This window comes from Peromyscus leucopus, chromosome 13, assembly GCF_004664715.2.
Source record: "Peromyscus leucopus breed LL Stock chromosome 13, UCI_PerLeu_2.1, whole genome shotgun sequence".
NCBI classification, from domain to species: Eukaryota; Metazoa; Chordata; class Mammalia; order Rodentia; family Cricetidae; genus Peromyscus; species Peromyscus leucopus.
Genome location: NC_051074.1, coordinates 53,732,899 through 53,752,271, shown reverse-complemented (window position 1 = coordinate 53,752,271; position 19,373 = coordinate 53,732,899). Strand labels below are relative to the sequence as shown.

General features: G+C 49.7%; 1 protein-coding gene across 1 annotated transcript in view; it reads left to right on the top strand.

The window, feature by feature from the left end:
* Positions 1–19,373, top strand: part of LOC114704265 (aldehyde oxidase 2) — a 78,221-nt gene that overhangs the window by 17,384 nt on the left and 41,464 nt on the right. Inside the window, exons 9-17 of the mRNA XM_037210454.1 lie at positions 215–359; positions 1,989–2,081; positions 6,531–6,682; positions 7,448–7,541; positions 11,154–11,263; positions 13,901–14,085; positions 14,671–14,860; positions 16,866–16,958; positions 18,645–18,814. Of these exons, the coding sequence (XP_037066349.1) occupies positions 215–359; positions 1,989–2,081; positions 6,531–6,682; positions 7,448–7,541; positions 11,154–11,263; positions 13,901–14,085; positions 14,671–14,860; positions 16,866–16,958; positions 18,645–18,814 (1,232 nt within the window). The remainder of the gene's footprint in view (positions 1–214; positions 360–1,988; positions 2,082–6,530; positions 6,683–7,447; positions 7,542–11,153; positions 11,264–13,900; positions 14,086–14,670; positions 14,861–16,865; positions 16,959–18,644; positions 18,815–19,373) is intronic.

The following is a 19,373-nucleotide window of genomic DNA, read 5'->3' as shown; positions in this document are numbered from 1 at the left end:
GCCACGCTAGGCAGTCAGTGGCAGGTGCCAGCTTATATTATCACTTGTTCCCAAAAGGCCTGCTTTAGCCAGTGGACACAGTGAGGGTCTCTCTGGGTAAGTGAACCCGGAACCTTGAAATCTTCCCAGAGGGACACAACCCGGCCAGGACCCGATATGGCACAGAGTAACTCCTCTGCGCACAGGTACATCATCTCCTGTCATTTGTCCTCAGAGGATGGCTGAGAACCCAGAAAAGCAAACCCTGACCTTTTACGGAGAGAGAATTACCTGGATCTCCCCAGGAACCCTGCAAGATCTTTTGGCGCTGAAGGCAAAGTACCCTGAAGCCCCTCTGGTTTCCGGCAACACGTCTCTGGGTAAGTGACAACAGCCCACTCATTCCATGGTTGACGCCGGCTGGACTTCCTGGTCCTGGCCCCATCCCTGGCCTACTTTCTAGAGATGAAAGTTTCATCCTGTCTCATAAATCCAGTGATCTCCAAAACTGATTGACACATACCCTAGTGGTATTCAGGATGACTGGGGGTGGGTAAATGTATGAGAAGGTTTCTCTGTGTGGCCCTGACTGTCCTGGAACTCACTCTGTAGACCAGGCTGGCCTCGAACTCACAGAGGTCCACCTGCCTCCGCCTCCTGAGTGCTGGGATGAAAGGTTTGCGCCACCCCCACCTGGCTGTCCCTTGTTATTTTATTAAGGTTAAATATTGAGTAGACATGAGAGAATGTTATAAAATATCTGTGAATGTGTTAACAAATACACCTAGGGAGTACCTACATCCATTTTAACAACTTTGCTTCGCATACACACCCATAGCTCAATGGGAGAATGCTATTGCCTAGCCTGTCCAAGCTCTGGGTTTGGTTCCCAGCATTCCCCACAAATTTGTAATCACTGCTTTAACAGCTGGCCTCTGAAATAAAAGAAGGGGTACCCCACTGCCCCTCCTTTCTCTTCCCTCTTGATGGAGCCCTACTGCTGAACTGGGTTGGTCCATTAATCCATTTCTTACTCATTTTTGAAATTACCACGCTTGAGTCACCAGACAGTGTGTCTGTTGGTTTTGGACACACTGCACAGACTGTCACTGTTCTTCTGCAATCCATGGTCAACATTCCTGCCCTGAGACTCATGCCCTCTTTCTGCATGTGCCTGCGTCCTGCTCCATTATATAGCACAGAATGGTTTGCCTCTCCAGTCTATCATGGGAAGGCAGCTGTTGAAAGAGCTTCAGCTATTTCCAGGTTCCCACAGTTTTATAAATGCCTTTCTTTTTTTCCATGCTGGGATCAAACCCAGAGCCTCACACATGCTCAGCGGGTGTTTACCATTGAGCCACACAAACATTCTGTTTTGTTTTGGTTTGGCTTTCTGTTTACTGGTTTTGAGACAGGGTTTCACTATGTCACCTTAGCTAGCCTGGAATTCGCTATGTAGGCCAGGCTGGCCTCGATCTCTCGGCCTCCTGAGTGCTGGGATTAAAGGCGTACACCACCACGCCCAGTCACATTCTTAGAAGCATCTCCAAGTGCTTCTGCAAAAGGAAGTTTTAAAAAGCCTTCCACACTCTGTCTTCCCATTGGTATAATGTAGCAAGAATATAACTAAGTGAATGCATACATTGGGCAGAGGGGTATATGGTCATTGCTTTCGCATCTATACACATTTATTACCAAGATTTAAGCTCTATATCTTAATGTTTTTATGAAAAGTTTTCAATGTTAAAGAAAAGGTGTTGGGCTGGAGAGATGGCTCAGTGGTTAAGAGCACTGTCTGGCTGCTCTTCCAAAGGTCCTGAGTTCAAGTCCCAGCCACCACATGGTGGCTCACAACCATCTGTAATGAGATCTGGTGCCCTCTTCTGGCCTGCAGGGATACATGCAGACAGAATACTGTATGCATAATAAATAAATAAATCTTAAAAAAAAAAAAAGAAAAGAAAAGCTGTTTTCTCTCTCTCTCTAAAATTCTTTTTTTCCCCCTTCAGGACCAGCCATGAAATCTCAAGGACACTTTCACCCGATTCTCCTCTCTCCTGCTGGAATTCCTGACCTAAGAATGGTGACTAAGAACAGTGATGGTGAGTTCCTGGTCCTCCAAGTAAGATATTAATGAAGCGGCCCCTGCACGAACTAACCTTACACTTGTTGAGTACACCAGAACCGCCTCACACAGCGCATCTCTCTTAGGAGACCCGTCTCCAACTCGTCATTCTTTTCTGCAAACCTTTGGGGAGGAGAAGATGAGCTTTCTAAATGTAACCATGAGAGTCTGTGTGCTCACTTTCAGGACTCGTTTACAAGTGCCAGGTATCCCAAGAGACAATAAATGTACAGAGTCACTTGGATGGAAGAGAGGCGAGGTGGAGAATATTATCTGACACTCACGTGCTACTTGTGTTGTGGGAACGATGGCGAGGGGCCAAATGGGACAAACACCTACCAGCAGGCACTCCTGCTCACTCACGGCATCCACTAGTGCAGAGTAACGTCACACCCGCAGAGTAGAAAGAAATGTGCAAGATTTGAAATCAAGACTCATGGCAAACCTTTTAGCAAACGGGCCTCGCTATTTCCCTTCTCGTTGCCCAGAGCTCTTAGTCTTGGGCAAGCATGCTTATCCAATGGCTGACAAATTAATTCGGGTGGGGGTGGGGTGGGGAGTGGGGGTGGGGGTGAATGAGTTGGTCAGGAATTGGAATGTAATGGATTACAATGGTAGTGATGATACCCTTAACTTGAGCAACGGGGAGTCCGTCGGAACTAAAGACTTAGTCAAGAATGGCTTGTAGGTCACTGGGTACTTATGGAGGTCTTTGGTGGACAGGAAGGGGGCTGAAGACAGCCAAGTCACTGCCACCCAGGAGTCCTACCTTCTGGCTTCTATCATCAGCCAAGGTGGGTTTCTGTGAAAACCGGTGTACCTGCTAATCCCCGCTCCAACCCAGACATTTGCAAGAGATGGGATCCTTTCATGAGTGTGGCCAGCTTTCGCTTGGAACAACCCAGGTAGTGTGCCTGCTGTGGGCAGAGGGAAAATGGAAGAACATGGAGTCTGGGATCCAGATAACCAGTCCAAGCCGATGAATACGGCAGGAGACCCTCCATACTCTCCAGCCAAGCGCTGCTTAGCCTTCCTGCTTCCTGGTTAGCCTTGGTCCTCTCTGACATCAAGTGTCGAGTCTTCAAGTCTTAAAATTAGTAATGAAACTAAGTGGCTGTGTTGAAGAAGAGGGTCACTTTCCCCTACCCCGCCTGTCTCTGAGTCCCTTATGTGAGTCCCCAGAGCACAATTCAAACTCCTCAACATAACCCAATTCCTCTAAAGATGCAAAAAGAGGTGCAAAAAGAAAATGCACTCTCCCAAGGTCATCAGGTTACAAGGTCACCCAGTCACAATTCAGAAGCCCCGCTGCCATCGCCCAGGCCACCGGAGGGAGGGCCTGTCCAGTGGCTTTTCACATTAACTGCCCAGCGTGGTCCCTCAGCCAGAGGGAAGCCAGGCAGGCTCAGAAGTCGGGTGCGACTAAAGCTGAAGCGTGAGTGCCCTCCAGTGGCCATCAGGAAACCTCCCGTGGCTCAGAGTGTGGAAGACACCGCCAGGAAGACCTGAAACCAGATAGGCTCACACCAGCACCCCCAGCAATCAAAGCTCTGTGACAGGCAGCTCCACTTGTGACGTAAAGGTTTCTTTCCACTGCAAGCTAAACCGCACGTTCGTCCATGTCCCACCCATGGCTGGCTCCATCTAGTTTTCTTTCAAAAATCTCTACCTTGAACTGGCCCGGCGTCGCTGCATATTTACCTGATGGGCCCACGAGGCATAGAGTTAAATTTTAAAACCCTTGAGAATCAAAACAAGGGTTTTGAAGAGCTTCCCAACTCCATCAGAATGCAAGTTAAGTTTTGTGGCCAGAGACAGAATGGCATAGAAACACTGTGAAGAGGCGGTGTGGACAAGGGAGACGGCACAGCAGAGGCCCAGATGGTCTGTCTGGCCTCGGTTGGAGTTTAAACTCTTGTGGGGATGGAGCAATAGAGCAGACAGCTGGCATTCTGTGCCTCACTGGAGGGGTGAACTGCCCCCCCCCCAGTCTGAGTGAAAACCAGAAGCAGGGAGCAGGGTGTGGTGGCTCATGGGCTCATGCCGGCAATCCCAACACTTGGAAGGAGGATCAAGAATTCACGGCTACCAGAGACTGTCTCAAAAACAGAAACAAACACAAAGCCAAAAGAGGAGGGGATGGGCCGCTCTGGTCTCTGCATAAAGCCTCGGGCCTAAATCCTAGTAAGATGTTTGTGTCTGCCTTCTTCCCTAAGGAGGGCCAGGGTCTTCAGGGATGAGTCGGTGGGCAAGGGGCAATGTTAGCTCTGCTAGGTTCCTGCAAAGGTACAGCAGGAATTTTGATGTTTGAGTTTTAGTTTCTTGTTGGGAATACTTGGTTTTGCTTTGATTTTATTTTGTTTTAGAGGCACAGTCTCCTTAGTGAGCCCAGGCTGGTCTCAAAATCACGATCACCTTGCCTCAACCTCCCAAGAGTTGGGGTTACAGGCATGCACCACTCTATCTGGCTACAGAAGGTAAAGAGTAGGTACCGATAGAACTCACAGGGATGAGGAACCATCGGGTCCTGGTGGGGAGTCTGAGGGGGGACCAGATCTCATAAGAGCATCTTTTATGAGATGCTGAGACAGGATGAAGGAGGGACAACTTAGTTACAAGTTTCAGGTGAGATTTGTTTGGCATGAGGGTAATAAAAAGCTGCCAGTCTTCTCCCATCCAGGAAGTTAGCCGAGGCCAGTGACGCGCGGTGGGAGAGAGATGGGGGCGTGTTGGCAAAGACGGGAAAGCACTGTGCCAAGATCAGTTCATGTTGATAAAATATAGCTATGTAGGAGGGTGGGGTGCTCTCAAAGATGAATCAACAAGAGAAAAATCACAGCCCAACCTGAAACCTGCTAAAAACGGACCCGCGGCAGTTAGTATCCAACAATCGAGACCGACTCAAACCCTGTGCGCTAAGGTTTCATTAGGAAAACTTGAGGGAGGTAAAGGATTTATTTTAAGAGCTCAACTCCGGATGGTTTGGGTGACCACACGCTTTCCTACATTGATGTGGCCCCTTTCGCCCCACTGAGGGGAAATCCTCAAGTTCTCGTTCACATCCCTGCCAGTCCTCACAAGTTGAATTCTAACCGCTGTCAACGTGCTGGATTACTTTCTGGCCAGTTGGCAAGTAGCATTGTCCCAGCCCTCCTGGGTGCACACCCACAGCTCACTTCACCCCTTCTGTGAGCCCAGAACATCCCCACACCCAACACCACCAACCAATGGGAAGTCTGAGGAGCTGCTTCCCTGGGATGTGTTCATTTGGATTGGCCAGGGTCCCTCTTGAAGGTTATGATTATCTGAGTTGGAAAATCTGAAGCCAAAACATGACTGATTTTGATTCCTGTGTGGGTCATCTTGGCCTAAATTCTTGAGCTGCTGTATTTTGAAACGTTTTCATACCAGAATATACTAAAAGGTCACACAGAGTTGGGGTAATTCACGTGAAGAGGTCCTACACAGCCTGTTCCGTCCCTTGACTGTATGGAGGCAAGTAAATAGAAACTTGGTTTGTTCATTACTTGGGTTGATGGTTCATGTATGTTTGGCTAAAAACCATCAGGAGCAATTCCTCGAGGGGATTCTTAGAGCGGTGGTATCATGGCAGATTCAAATGGCATCACCATGAACCCGGTGAGAACCGTCAAGCCAGGGAGAAGTCGTCTTTTTCACTCACTGCTCTCCCTCACGGCTCTCAAGTTGACATGACAACTCCTGCCTTCCAAAACAAAATACTTACTGATTTTTAGACCATGACCTAGGGAGTCAAGTGGGCTTTGCCATTGCATTAATGTTATCAGATTTATTCCACTTACCCACATAGCAATCGTGGTCACTCAGAAGGTCCGTAGGAGATTCTAGTAGGGTCTAGTGCTGGCATATTATTACCATCGTTCCTTCTCTCCTGTCTCTATTTCTTCACACCAGTCCAAAGATGAGTGTGGTTACACAGGAGACCAAGGCTGGGGAAATTGGCTCTGCTATCTGGATCTTGCAAGCATAAACACCTAAGTTTGGTCCCCAGAATTCACATTTAAAAAAAAAAATTCTGGACAAGGTAAGATTCATAGCAATCACAATATTGGGGAGGTGAAGACCGGAAGACCCCTGGGCCCCATGGGTGTGGGCCCAATCTACTTAATAGGCTCCAAGCCAGTGAGAGACTTTGGCTCCAAAGAAAAAAACAAAAACAAAACAGAGAGAGGAGAGAGAGAGAGAGAGAGAGAGAGAGAGAGAGAGAGAGAGAGAGAGAGAGAAAGCCTGATTCCCAGAGATTAACCTAGCTGATCTGGGAGGTCCTGGTGACCCCCTGAGCAGCCACAGTAGTAAGCACCACTAACCGAATATTAACTGAGCCCCTACTTCAGTGATGGCAACTCTGCCCCTCCTATGTGACCGATGAAAACCACCTGCTTTCCAGGACTGACCATTGGAGCCTGCTGCAGCCTGGCTCAGGTGAAGGACATCTTGGCTGAGAGCATCTCTGAACTCCCGGAGGAGAAAACGCAGACCTACCGAGCTCTCCTGAAACACCTCGGGAGCCTGGCAGGACAGCAGATCCGGAACATGGCGGTGGGTTTCCTGTGGTCAGTCACTGGGCACACACTTGTTTCTCCTCATTGAGATATCAGGATGGGCACTGGCAGAGGTAGCATGCCAAAAGGTCTCCGTGTATTAAAATGACAGGCCAATTGACAAATATTTTTAAATTAACAAATGATATAAAATGTTCGGTAAAATTCTAGGTGAAAGCCAGAACAGTAACTGAGCAGCAGCACGTGTCACAAAGGACATCATCATTCTGCTAATTTTTTGACAAGCCTGTCTAAAGGTCTGATTTAATCTTAGGCTTCATTAACAGAAGTATAGTACCTAAAGCAAGTCGGGCAACCTTTTACTGTTCAAACCACGGCTGGAGAATCACCATCATAAGGAGCAGAATGAGTCGTGCGTGGTTGGTTTTCCAAGCACACGTAGACATGTCCGGCATCTGCTGGGCGGTGTGGTAGAGATCCTTGGAGCCTGGGGAGTCAGCAGAGGACCTTGTCTTGGTGAAAACTCTCATGTGATTGATTCCAAGTGACCACACTCACTAGAGCCTGTCGAGGAGAGGGTGGCAGATGAGTCTAGGGGCTGGAAGCACTTCTCAAGGAGTGTTGGGGTCCAACCAAGCCAGCCTGAGAGCTGCCTTCCAACAGTCAGGGACCCTGATGACAGACGATGGCCAAGACGCCTCCTGACCCTTCCAAGGCCCCGAGACGATCAAAGGCAGATGGATGTCTGTAAGGACGGTGGAAGAGCTGAGACACTAACCAAGCCATGACCCTCTGTCCTCAGTCCTTAGGTGGACACATTATCAGCCGGCACTGCTACTCAGACCTGAATCCTGTTCTCTCTGTGGGTAACGCCACCCTCAACCTGCTGTCAGAAGGTGAGCTACACCCCGAGCAGCTCTTAAAGAGCTTCTGTCTCTTTTCTTTACACTTAAATCTCAGCTCACTGTGTGCCTGTCGTGAGGAAAGCGCATTGTGACAACAGGCAGAGGTGCTGCCTGCCGAAAACACACGCACACTCACACACGCATGCACACGAACGTACACACAGGATCGTATGCTCAGAGCTCATTTGGTAGCTCATGTGTTTTTGCTTGACCAGGAATGATTCGCAAAAGCTGACACGAGAGTCCTGGAGAGCTGACTCAGAGGTTCAGGGGACACTCTGCTCACTTGTTAGAGGACCTGAGTTCAGTTCCCAGCACCCACCTCAGGCGGCTCACAACTGCCTACAACTCTGGTTCCTGGGGGACTCAACATCGCTAGCTTTTGTGGGCACCTGCATTCATAGCACATAGTCACGGAGATGGACAATTAGATATTATCATTTTTAAAAATAAAAACCTGTCTTTTAAAGGAAAGGGAATGTGGCTGGAGAAATGACCTAGCAGCTAAGAGCTTGCCCTGCTGTGGTGAAGGGCCTGAGTTTGCTTCCCAGTACCCATGTCCAGCAGCCCAACACTGCCTGGAACCCCAGTTCCAGGAAATCTGATCTCCGTGGTCATCGACGTTCACGTGCACATGACCACACATAAACACCTGTACGTAACTAATATAATAAAAAGAAATCTTTTTTCCCCCCTTTTTCCCAGAGCTGAGGATCAAACCCAGGGCCTTGCGCTTGCTAGGCAAGCACTCTAACACTGAGCTAAAACCCCAACCCCAAGAAATCTTTTTTAAAAAAAGAGTGAGGGCTGGGTGTGGTGGCGCACACCTTTAGTCCCAGCACTCGGGAGGCAGGGGCAGGAGAATCTCTGTGAGTTCAAGGCCAGCCTGGTCTACAGAGCGAGTTCCAGGACAGCCAGGGCCATGTAGAGAGACCCTGTCTTGGAGGTAGACACACAAAAGAGGGGGGACCTGGCCTGTCGCAGAGGGTGCATTCCTATAACCTGAGGGAGCAAGGCTCCTGCCTTCCTCCTTCAATCTCCATCTAATCTGAGCTCCCTCTCTCTCTCTCTCTCTCTCTCTCTCTCTCTCTCTCTCTCTCTCTCTCTCTCTCTCACACACACACACACACACACACACTTTATGAGCCAAACACCCCTATGGGGAGGAGAAAGCAGTGACTCATTTTAATTGCCGGCTCAATGGAGCATTTCCTTAAGGCAGCTCCCCGCTAATCCACCTGCCCTGCTTCCCCCGGGGCCTCTGCGCACTCACAACGCTTGGGTCTTTTCCACAAGCTCGAACACCCCTGGACAAGAGGCTAAATGTGCGCCAGGCGGTGTTGGGCACTTTGCACCCTTCACAGCCAAACTGCTCAACCTCCAGCACAGGGCCACCTGTCCCGAAAATGATGGGACTCCAGCTTAGTTGCTCCGTGAGGCGAAAACTGAAAGTGGGTCATTTACCAACAACAACGTCTTCCTCCCACCCCTCTGGCTTTGTAGCCTAGAAACTCCAAGGTCACGTGATAGAACATAGTGCCAGCCTTCTTATTCCATCATCCCGTGTCGGAGGGCAGAAATGCAAGACAGGACAAAAGGAGTCAGAGTCGCCCTTCTGTTAGCACCAATCCCAGCTCTGAGGGTGGAGCCACGTCACCCGTCTCACGCCAGGGAGTCACCTCAGGCAGGGCCTTGTGCATGTTAGGCAAGTGTTCTACCACAGCACACCCAGCTAGCTCTGAATGGTTACAATGGCTGCTAAGTCCACCAACTAAATAAGGTTTTTGTTTTTTGTTTTTTGTTTTTGTTTTTGTTTTTAAGATTTATTTTCTGGGTGGTGGTGGTGGTGGTGGTGGTGGTGGTGGTGGTGGTGCACGCCTTTAATCCCAGCACTCTGTGAGTTCAAGGCCAGCCTGGACTACCAAGTGAGTTCCAGGAAAGGCTCAAAGCTACACAGAGAAACCCTGTCTCGAAAACCCAACAACAAAAAAAATTATTTATTATGTATACAGCATATGTGACTGCAGGCCAGAAGAGGGCACCAGATCTCATTACAGATGGTTGTAGTTGCTGGGAATTAAACTCAGGACCTCTGGAAGAGCAGCCAATGCTCTTAACCTCTGAGCCATCTCGCCAGCCCTGGTTTGTTTTAATGTGTTATATCTTTAGTGTGTGTGTGTGTGTGTGTGTGTGTGTGTGTGTGTGTGTGTGTGTGTGTGTGGTGCATGCCACAGTGCACACGTGGACAACTTACCAGAGTCAGTTCTCTCCTTCCACCAGCGGGGTCCTAGGGACTGGAGTCCAGTCATCAGGCTTGGCCGCAGGCGCCCTTTCCCACGAAGCCATCTTTCTTCCTGGCCCTGACTTTGGAAGGAGACTAGCACTCAAACCTTAGCAGATGTGAACCTCTGTCAGTCTGCCTTCCATTCACGAGCTCCCCTGATCACCCTGTCTCCAGGGCTTCCAGCTCTCAGACGTCCCTCCCTTTCCCCCACGGATGACCTGATGACCCATCCAATACTGCCATCCTCTGTCCCGCCCACCCCCTCAACAGATCTTGACTCACAGCTACCTGCCAGACATGGGGATACAGAAGAAGGAGGCCCAGCCTCTGCCCCTGTGGACTTCCTGGCTCCTGGAGGTGTTTGATGCTGTCACTCGCTGCTCAGAGTTCAGAAGTGGTGGGGAGGGACTTGGGAGCTGAGAAAAAAATGCCCAGGCCCTACTCCCTGATTGGCTTCTCATGAAGCCTAGCAGGAAGGAGGGCACAGAAGACTGAGCCAGGCTTTTCTCTGAGGGCACCAGGCCTGTAGTTTGAGATGACCCCAACGTAACCCACAAAACAGGCAAGGAGCCAAGACTCAGGGGATCCCAGGATGGTGAGGTCTCTGTCCAGAGCCTTCTGCTAATATGATGGTAGCAACGCCCTGCTGGATGTTTACAATCACCTTTGACTTGCAGTTTCCTCTTTCCCACCTCTGCCAAAGCTAAGGCAGACCTCCGTCACTGCAGAGAAGGCAGGAGCTCACCTCACTGACATAGCAGAAAGACAGGTGGACAGTGGTCAGCAGGGACTTCTTTGGGGTTTCCCACCCAGTTGCCACAGTACCGGCATGCCAACCAACACCGTGCCAGTTGTGCGGTGGGGGGGGGGGGATAGAACTTGTCATCCCTGGGCTGTAGTCTGATCTCTTCAGGGCGCATCCTATACCCTAAAAAGTGCAGCCCATCTTTTAAAGCCAGAGGATAGTGCTCTGGTCCCAAGAGGTGAACAGCTGAGCCCAAGGCAGGTTTGACAAGCTGTTCACTTTAAAGGAAGGTCTGTGCCGGGAACGCAAAACTGCAGCAAGCATGAAAAGCAGATCATGCTACTCTGCTAGCAGCGAAAGAAAATCCAGCCTTAGCTTAAGTCACGCCGTCGTAGCCTTGACCTTCAGCTCATGGTTCATTTGGTTATGAAAGGATGATGTCACAGGCTCGGACCTCTGCATCAGTCACTCTGAGTAGAGGATGTACACCTTCTCCTCCGGCAGCCAACGTCTGAAAGGACAGATCTGGCTTGCTTTTCTTCCGGCTGTACCGAAATGCCGTTTCTATCCACAGAAGGCACGCGGCAGATTCCCCTCAACGGACATTTTCTCGCTGGGTTGGCGAGCGCAGACCTGAAACCAGAGGAGATTTTGGGATCTGTGTACATCCCTCACTCTCAAAAGGTAAGAAACTGGCCGCTGGCCTTGAAGTTGTTCCTCCCTGTCATAATGGAGTCCAGTCACCCCTGACATCTGAAAACAGGTCGAAGGAAAGAAACCGTGTTCCCCAAAACTGTTTCCTGACCTACTGCAAACGGGTTCAGCAGCAAGGTTCTGAGACTGCCCTGAGCAAGCGGCTCCGGGATGTGGATTTGGGTTGTTGTTGCAGCTGTGGGGTGTGGTGTGACCTGCAGAAGGCGTGTGGTCACACTTCCCCATGGGTAAAGGCTCTCCGGCTGTGGATGGAGCTTTTCTACCTGACACACAGGAAGCTGGAGTCCTGACTTGGCTTTCCTACCCCCGGGTTCCTGCCACATGGTCTCCAGATATTCCCTGGCCCGGGTTGATGTGGCCACCCCGCCAGCTATGGAGGTGGCCTTCTGCCCATACTCTTTGTTCCTTAGGCCTGTCTGCAAAGCTGTGCTTGACTCCAAGAGAGCACCAATACTACATACATGCGCGCACGCACACACACACACACACTAAAAGCAGAGGCAGGTCATCATAATGAAGTCTTAAGTTTCTTCTCAGCTATGGATGCTCTTTGGTAGTCCTTCCTTCAGAAGAGAAACTTCGACATGCTTTCCCATCCAAAAGTGCATCTGTGTCTATGTGAAGGCAGAGGAGAGAAAAATGTATGTCATTGGGCTGGAGATAAGACTCAGCAGCTGAGAGCACTTGATGTTCTTCCAGAGGCCCTGGGTTCAATTCCTAGCACCCACGTGGCAGCTCGCAACCATCTGTAACTCCAGTTCCAGGGGTTCTGATGCCCTCTTTTGGCCTTCATGGGAACCTGGCACACACATGATGCACAGACACCTGTGTGGCCAACACCCATGCACGTAAGAAGAAATAAGCAATAAATAAAAGCATTCTGTCAGAAAGAAAAGTGGAGCATGGAGTATGAAGAGCTCTGAGGCAGGGCGAAGGGGAAGACATGAAGTGAAGAGAACCCCTGGGACAGACGCCACCTCTGCTGCTCCTGACCCAGCAGCCGCGAGTCCACCGCTGGAACATTCCACTCCACCCTCGCCAAATGGGAAAGTGAGCGTTTCTACCATCCAGAACATGGAGCAGGGTTTGGACTGAAAAGCTCCTGACTTCAGAAGCCTCCTCCATCCTCCTGGAGACAAAATAACCCAAAGACTGGAGAGGATGCCTTCAAGAAACAGCACCAATAAGGTCTCTCAGTGGCTCTCCACAGCATCCTCCACGGAGCTCTGCTGACCTCCAGCAGACCATGATATCAATGGCCAGGAGATATCAATGGCCTCCAGGATGGGCTTTTAGAAGGAAGCCATTGTCACTCTTGGCGATAGAATGACTGAGCAGTTGCGGTTTGCTGCTGCTCCAGAGGACCCAGGTTCAGTTCCAAACACACACGTTGGCTCACAACCATCTGTAACTCCAGGCCCAAGGGATCCAACACCGTCTTCTGGCTCCCAAGGGAACACTCATACACAGAAACAAAAATAAGTCTCTTTTAATCCTTTAGATCTATTCATTTTATGTGTGTTTCCTACATTTATGTACTTTTGCATGTGTGCACTTTGGTACCCAAGAAGGTTAGAAGAAAGTGTCAGATCCCCTAGAGCTAGCATTACAGACGGTTGTGAGCTGCCATGTGGGTGCTGGGAACCAAACCCGGGTCCTCTGGAGGAACAACAAGTGCTCTTAATTGCTGAGCCTCTCTCCAGCCCCAACAACTTTTTTTTTCTGAGACAGAATTTCTTTATGTAGCCTTGGCTGTTCTGGAACTAGCTCTGTAGCCCAGGCTGGCCTCAAACTCAGAGATCCACCTGCTTCTGCCTCCCAAGTGCTGGGATTAAAGGCACGTGGCTCAGTGGTTAATAATACTTACTGCACTTGCAGAGGACCTGGGTTCTGATCCCAGCACCCACATGGAGCCTCATAGCCATCTGTAACTCTGGTTTCAAGGAATTGCATGCTTCTTCTGGCTTCTGAGGGCTCCTGGACACATTAGGAGCATATAAACTCACACAGGCTCCTCTACAAAAATACAAATATAAATAAATGAATCTTTTCTTTTTAGGTTTTTTGGTTTTGGTTTTGGTTTTGGTTTTGGTTTTTTTTGAGACAGAGTTTCTTTGTGTAGCTTTGCGACTTTCCTGGAACTCAATTTGTAGACCAGGCTGGCCTTGAACTCATAGAGATCCACCTGCCTCTGCCTCCCAAGTGCTGAGATTAAAGATGTGTGCCACCACCACCCGGCTAAGTTTTTTTTTTTTTAAGTTTTATTATTTATTAGGTATACAGTATTCTGTCTGCATGTTTGCCTGCGGGCCAGAAGAGGACACCAGATCTCATTACAAATGGTTGTGAGGAATTGAACTGAATGGTTGCTGGGAATTGAACTCAGGACCTCTGTAAGAGCAGCCAGTGCTCTTAACCTCTGAGCCATCTCTCCGGCCCTACCATTCTCACTCTTAGCAAGAAGGCAGCCAAAGTGTCTCCCATTTAGACAACCGTCCTCTGTGTCCCGTTATATGAATCTAAGTGATTAATTAGAGGCACCGAGAGGGAACCCAAGCTTTGCATTCTGAGGTATCAGCTAACTCGGAAGGGTTTCTGTCTCCACAGTGGGAGTTCATGTCCGCCTTCCGGCAAGCCCAGTGCCGTCAGAACGCTTTGCCTGATGTGAATGCCGGCCTGAGAGTCCGGTTCCGAGAGGGCACAGACACCATTGAGGACCTGAGCATCGCCTATGGAGGGGTGGGGCCCACCACCATCAGCGCACGTGAGTCCTGCCAGCAGCTCCTCGGCAGGTAAGTGATGAGCACTGTGCCTTAAAGGGGCCTTGATGGACGGGACAAACAACTTGGCCCTGACTTCTGTTGATAAAGCCCTTCCTTGAAGGATGGAAACTCAGACTTGTAAAAACAACTCGCTGCTTGTTCCTTCTTTAGTTTTGCTGAATTAATTCCACAGTATTTGGCAGTCAATTAAGCCACTTTTTGGGGTGAGGGACACAACAGGGGATGTTTTCTCATCCAGCCCCCTTTTCTCCAGCAAATGAACACTCGGAGGCCCTCTCCAGCGCTCACGCCATACTGGGTGCATGCAGTCACCTCCCTGGGTCAAGGCAGCGTCCAAGTCTGAATCCCGTCCTGTTCTGTTCTAGAATATTCTGGAATGGTTCTAGAATATTCCGACTCTGGAACATGCTTGATTTGTGCTGCAGTAGGGAAAGGTCCCCTTCTCACTCGGCCACAATTCTTGTGCCACTTGGAACAGATTCCCAGGCTTTGATTTGTCCAGAGACCCTTGTTCCCGTGATTTCTAAGAGAAATCCAGGTTCCGCGCAAACGGACCACCCTTTAACTTGTCCTCCTCGCCTCCCACTGCACCAGACACTGGAATGCCCTCATGCTGGACGAGGCTTGCAGGCGGCTTCTGGATGAAGTCTCCCTCCCGGGCTCAGCTCTGGGGGGCAAAGTGGAGTTCAAGAGGACTCTGGTGGTCAGCTTCCTCTTCAAGTTCTACCTGGAGGTTCTGCAGGAGCTGAAGAAGAGAAAAATAAAGCTGTCCTCGGAGTCCGCCGTAAGTGCTCTGGAGGACAATGGCAATCACTGTCACGCAGGGTCACGGTCTCACAGTTCTGAGGCTAGAAGGCCTCTCAGGCCAAGGTGCCATCAGGAAGCAGGGTGAGGTGACTCACCCCTGTGAGCCCAGCACGCAGGAGGCCGAGGCGGGGAGATCACAATGAGTTCAAGGCCTGTCTGAGCTACAGAGTGACACCTCTCTCACAATAAATCATAAACTAAAAAACAGAGACATCATCAGAGCTAATTCCTCCTGAGAACCGTGAGGCTCAATTCCACACCTTTCCCATGGCTTCTGATGGCGTGGCCTCGCTCTTCTGGTGGCTTGCTGGTGACCTTCACAGTTCTTTACCTTGTAGGAATCACCCTGCTCTTCGCTGCCCCTGTGTGCATGTTTATGTCCAAACTTCTTCTAAGAGGACGTCAGCCATAATGTCAGTCAAGTCTAACTCATTACCACTGCAGTAAACACCCCATCTTGTTTGGATAGGTCACCCTCTGAGTTTCTGGAGGTTTAGACTTCAACATAGCAATTTAAGAAGACGAAATTCGGGGCTGGAGAGATGGCTCAGAGGTTAAGAGCACTGAGTGCTCTTCCAGAGGTCCTGAGTTCAATTCCCAGCAACCACATGGTGGCTCACAACCATCTGTAATGAGATCTGGTGTCCTCTTCTGACCTGTAGTCATACATGCTGTATACAAAATAAATAAATAAATCTTAAAAAAAAAAAAAGAAGACGAAATTCAAACCATAACACCAGCTTCTGCCAGCTCCTTGCAACCAGGACTTCCACACTTTGCCATTGCTTGTGCCAGTTGTCTTGTGGGGACCCTGTTGCCCTTCTCTGGAAGTCCTTGATCTGGGTCAGCCTTTGTCAGCCCGGTGTTCGTCCTGGGATTTGGCCCTGGCGGGCTCTCTCAAACCACGGCCGTCAGTGCTCAGGTGTTTACGGTGCCCCAGCACAGAACGTGACAGGGCCTCTGTCTCCACGCTGTAATTTTTTTTTCTTTTAAAATAAACTTTATTGAACCCTAATTTACAGTAAAACAAGAGACGAATAAAAATATGTAATTTAACCCACCTGTTTTAACTTAGTCCACAAATGTACACCTGTGGAGCCACCAACTCAAACTACATAGAACACCTTGTCACCACCCCAGAGAATCCCTTGTCCCCTCTGTCATCGGCCCCACCTCTGTCCAGACAGACACTGACCTGCTTTGTGGGACTAAAAGCTTCATTTTGCTTAGTCTAGAATTTTGCAATCAATATGAAATGTGACGTCGAATTTTTGTGTTTCAAAAAGTCAAAAACTAATATGTATGTTGCTGTCTACTCGGCTTCCCAGACTTTCTGATTGCAAACCTCTGGAGCAAGTTAAGCAGAATATTTGCTCTCTCCCTCGTTCTCCCTGCCTTGCCCTCCCGCTCTCTCAACCCTTCCCTGACCATGATTACAGCTCTCACATCCCCTGTACTCCGTTCCTCAGCCACCCCCCACCCCACGACAGCCACCGTCCCCAGGGCCACTGTCCCTAACCTCTGAATTTCAGAGGAAGACCTGCACTTCATTTCTCAGTCAGGACACCAGGGCAGTCTTCCAGCCTCAGAAAAAAAGATCCTGAAAAAAGCATTCAGAATTTTTTTTTCTTCATTTTGTGAACCATGGGCGCTAGCTTATTCTGGGATGGCTTATCCAGCCTAGAGTTGCCTTCCTAGCACGCACACACACACACACACACACACACACACACACACACACACACCACCTCTGAGCTCACTGGCAGATCTTTTCCTCCAGGGACATGAAGATCAGATTCAAACCAGTCATCCAAGCCCTCACTTGGATAGGGGGTGTGGGGGCTCCAGGGTCATAAAAATGAAACCCTGGGGGTGGGGGGTAACTAGGCCACCCCTCAGTGCATTAGGGACCATTTTTCATAATCCAAACCCAACCTGATCCAGACTAACCAGTCTCTTCTCACTATGCCGGGTCACTCCAGGACAGCCAGCGTCGTCCAGGGATTGAAGCAAGGTTCCTGAGCGCTCTGGAGGACTTCCAGGTCACACTACCCCAGGGAGTCCAAACATACCAGGTCAGTGAGTTTGATTTCACTGAAACCTGCGCTGAGAGATAAGCTAGAGCTGTGTGGACCAAGCAAGCTATTCACAGGGCTGACTTTCAGTTCTCTCTGGGTGTTCCTGATCCAGAGCCTCTGAACCCCAGGAGCTGGTGCTGGACGAGCACAGGCCTGCTCTGCCAGCGTGGTCTGCAGGCAGACAGTCATCATCACGCTAAAGTGATTCTTTGGGCATTTGTCTGATACCTACCCAGGAGAGTGGCGGAGCCCGGGGCTCAGTCTCTAGCCCAAACTGCGCGTGTTTATTCTCCAGTCAGTAAACAAAGAGGCCTGCAATGACTAAGCTCGCCCTTCCAGAAGGACAGTTTAGAAATTAGCTCTTCTTGCTGGTACACAGCCCTTCACACACACACACACACACACACACACACACACACACACACACACACAGATACACACATTCACACATATATACACATACACACAGATACACACACACACAGATACACACACAATCACAGATACACACACATACATACAGATGCACACTCACACATACAAACACATACACACACAGATATACACACTCACACATACACACAGATACACAGAGATACACACAAACACAGATACACACACATACATAAACACACACACACTCACAGATACACACACACACACACACACACACACACACACACACACCACTGAATGAAAACAAGGACATGACACTTCTAGGTATGACTGAGGTTTATTGTAGACATGAGGGAAGCAGAGCAGAGGCGCCGGGAAGGGTCCAGACTGAACCAGGCCATGAGAGGGGGGACGGGGAGGGGGGAGTAGGAGGAATGTGAAGAGAGAAGCCGAGGGCTGAGAGACCAAGAGAACCAAGACAAGAGCCAAGATAGCTGAGGTTATACAGGAATCAGAGGAGCTGGGGGAAGAGAAGGGAAGCAGGGGGGACCAGGGGGTGGAGAAGTTGAGGGTCAGGGGGTGGGGTATGCCAGCCAGGATGACTCTGTAACAGGTACTTGTGAGTAGGAATTGAGGGAGACTGGTGGCCAGAGTCAGCTTTGATACATTAAATGGGCACCTCAGTTAGTCATTTGTCCTGAGTTTGAGACCCACCCAACACACACACACACACACACACACACACACACACACACACACACACACACACACACACGTCAGTGCAGCCTCAGAGAAAAGTTCCAGAATAAACACTTTCAACATCGGTCTAGATCTGGAAAATTCCATTCCCATTCCCACCCTCAGCCAGAGGCCCTGATGAGTCAACACTGAGTTCTCACTCAGATTTTGGTCTGTCTCTGCGGGGCACATTGTATCACTTAGGCCTCATCAGAACGGTGAGTATGAGCAGGTTAGCCATTGGAAGGGTGAGCAAGCAGGACAGAGAGACCTCAATTGTCAAACAAAGGGGTTCAGGGGTGCCACACATGGAGGAAGTGGAGAGACCTTTCATCTACTCAGTTCTGTCAAAATGTTGGCCGGTCATTGGCATTGCCACAAAGCTGAAATGACAATTTCGTATTCTAGTTACATCATGAAATGGCCATGCTAATCATCTGACTGGTTCCACTGTTTGTTGCCCAAGGGGACTGTCCTGTGACTCCACCCTGGGTCACCCAGGCCACCTGAGATGAAAGGTTTCTGGGCTAGCTCTGTCTTTCCCTGTAGAGAGTGGATCCTCGCCAACCTCTCCAAGATCCAGTTGGACGTCCCATCATGCATCTGTCAGGTCTTAAACATGCCACGGGGGAAGCCATATTTTGTGATGACATCCCCAGGGTCGACAAAGAACTTTTCATGGCTTTGGTGACCAGTACCAGGGCTCATGCAAAAATCATGTAAGTAAAGCAAAGCTTTTCAAAAACCTTTTAGAGGTATCCCTGGGGGTTGCCTCAAAGGACTGTGCCCACTTCTGCAATGAGCACCCAATGAGCACCAGAGGAAGAGAGCATATCTAGAAATTGTTATGCCCAGATTGTGGGGACCCCGAAAGGCCACCATGGAGACCAAATCCCATATGGAAAAGCAGAATCTTTATGTCAAGCTTGGAGCTTGGTCTCTCTGTCTGTCCGACGCAGCGGTGAGAACAGAGAGCCCTGAGCCCTGGCAGGGTGGGGTTTTTAATCATAGCAGAGGTTGGGATGAGGGGATTTCTAGGGTTCAGGACTCTGATTGGCTGACATTTGTCTAGGGGGATAGGGAATGTTTGAAATGCCAGGTATTCCACCTTAGATGCAGGCCCTCCCTGGGTGGGGTCAGCTTATGGCTTTTTCTGGGGACCAGGTGTTACCTGTCAGTGAGCCTGTCACGGCAGCTGTGTGGTCAAGCTGTTTTGAGCCCCCCATGTCCCCCCTTCACAAGTACCAATGACAGAACTCAACCATGAGCCCTATCTGT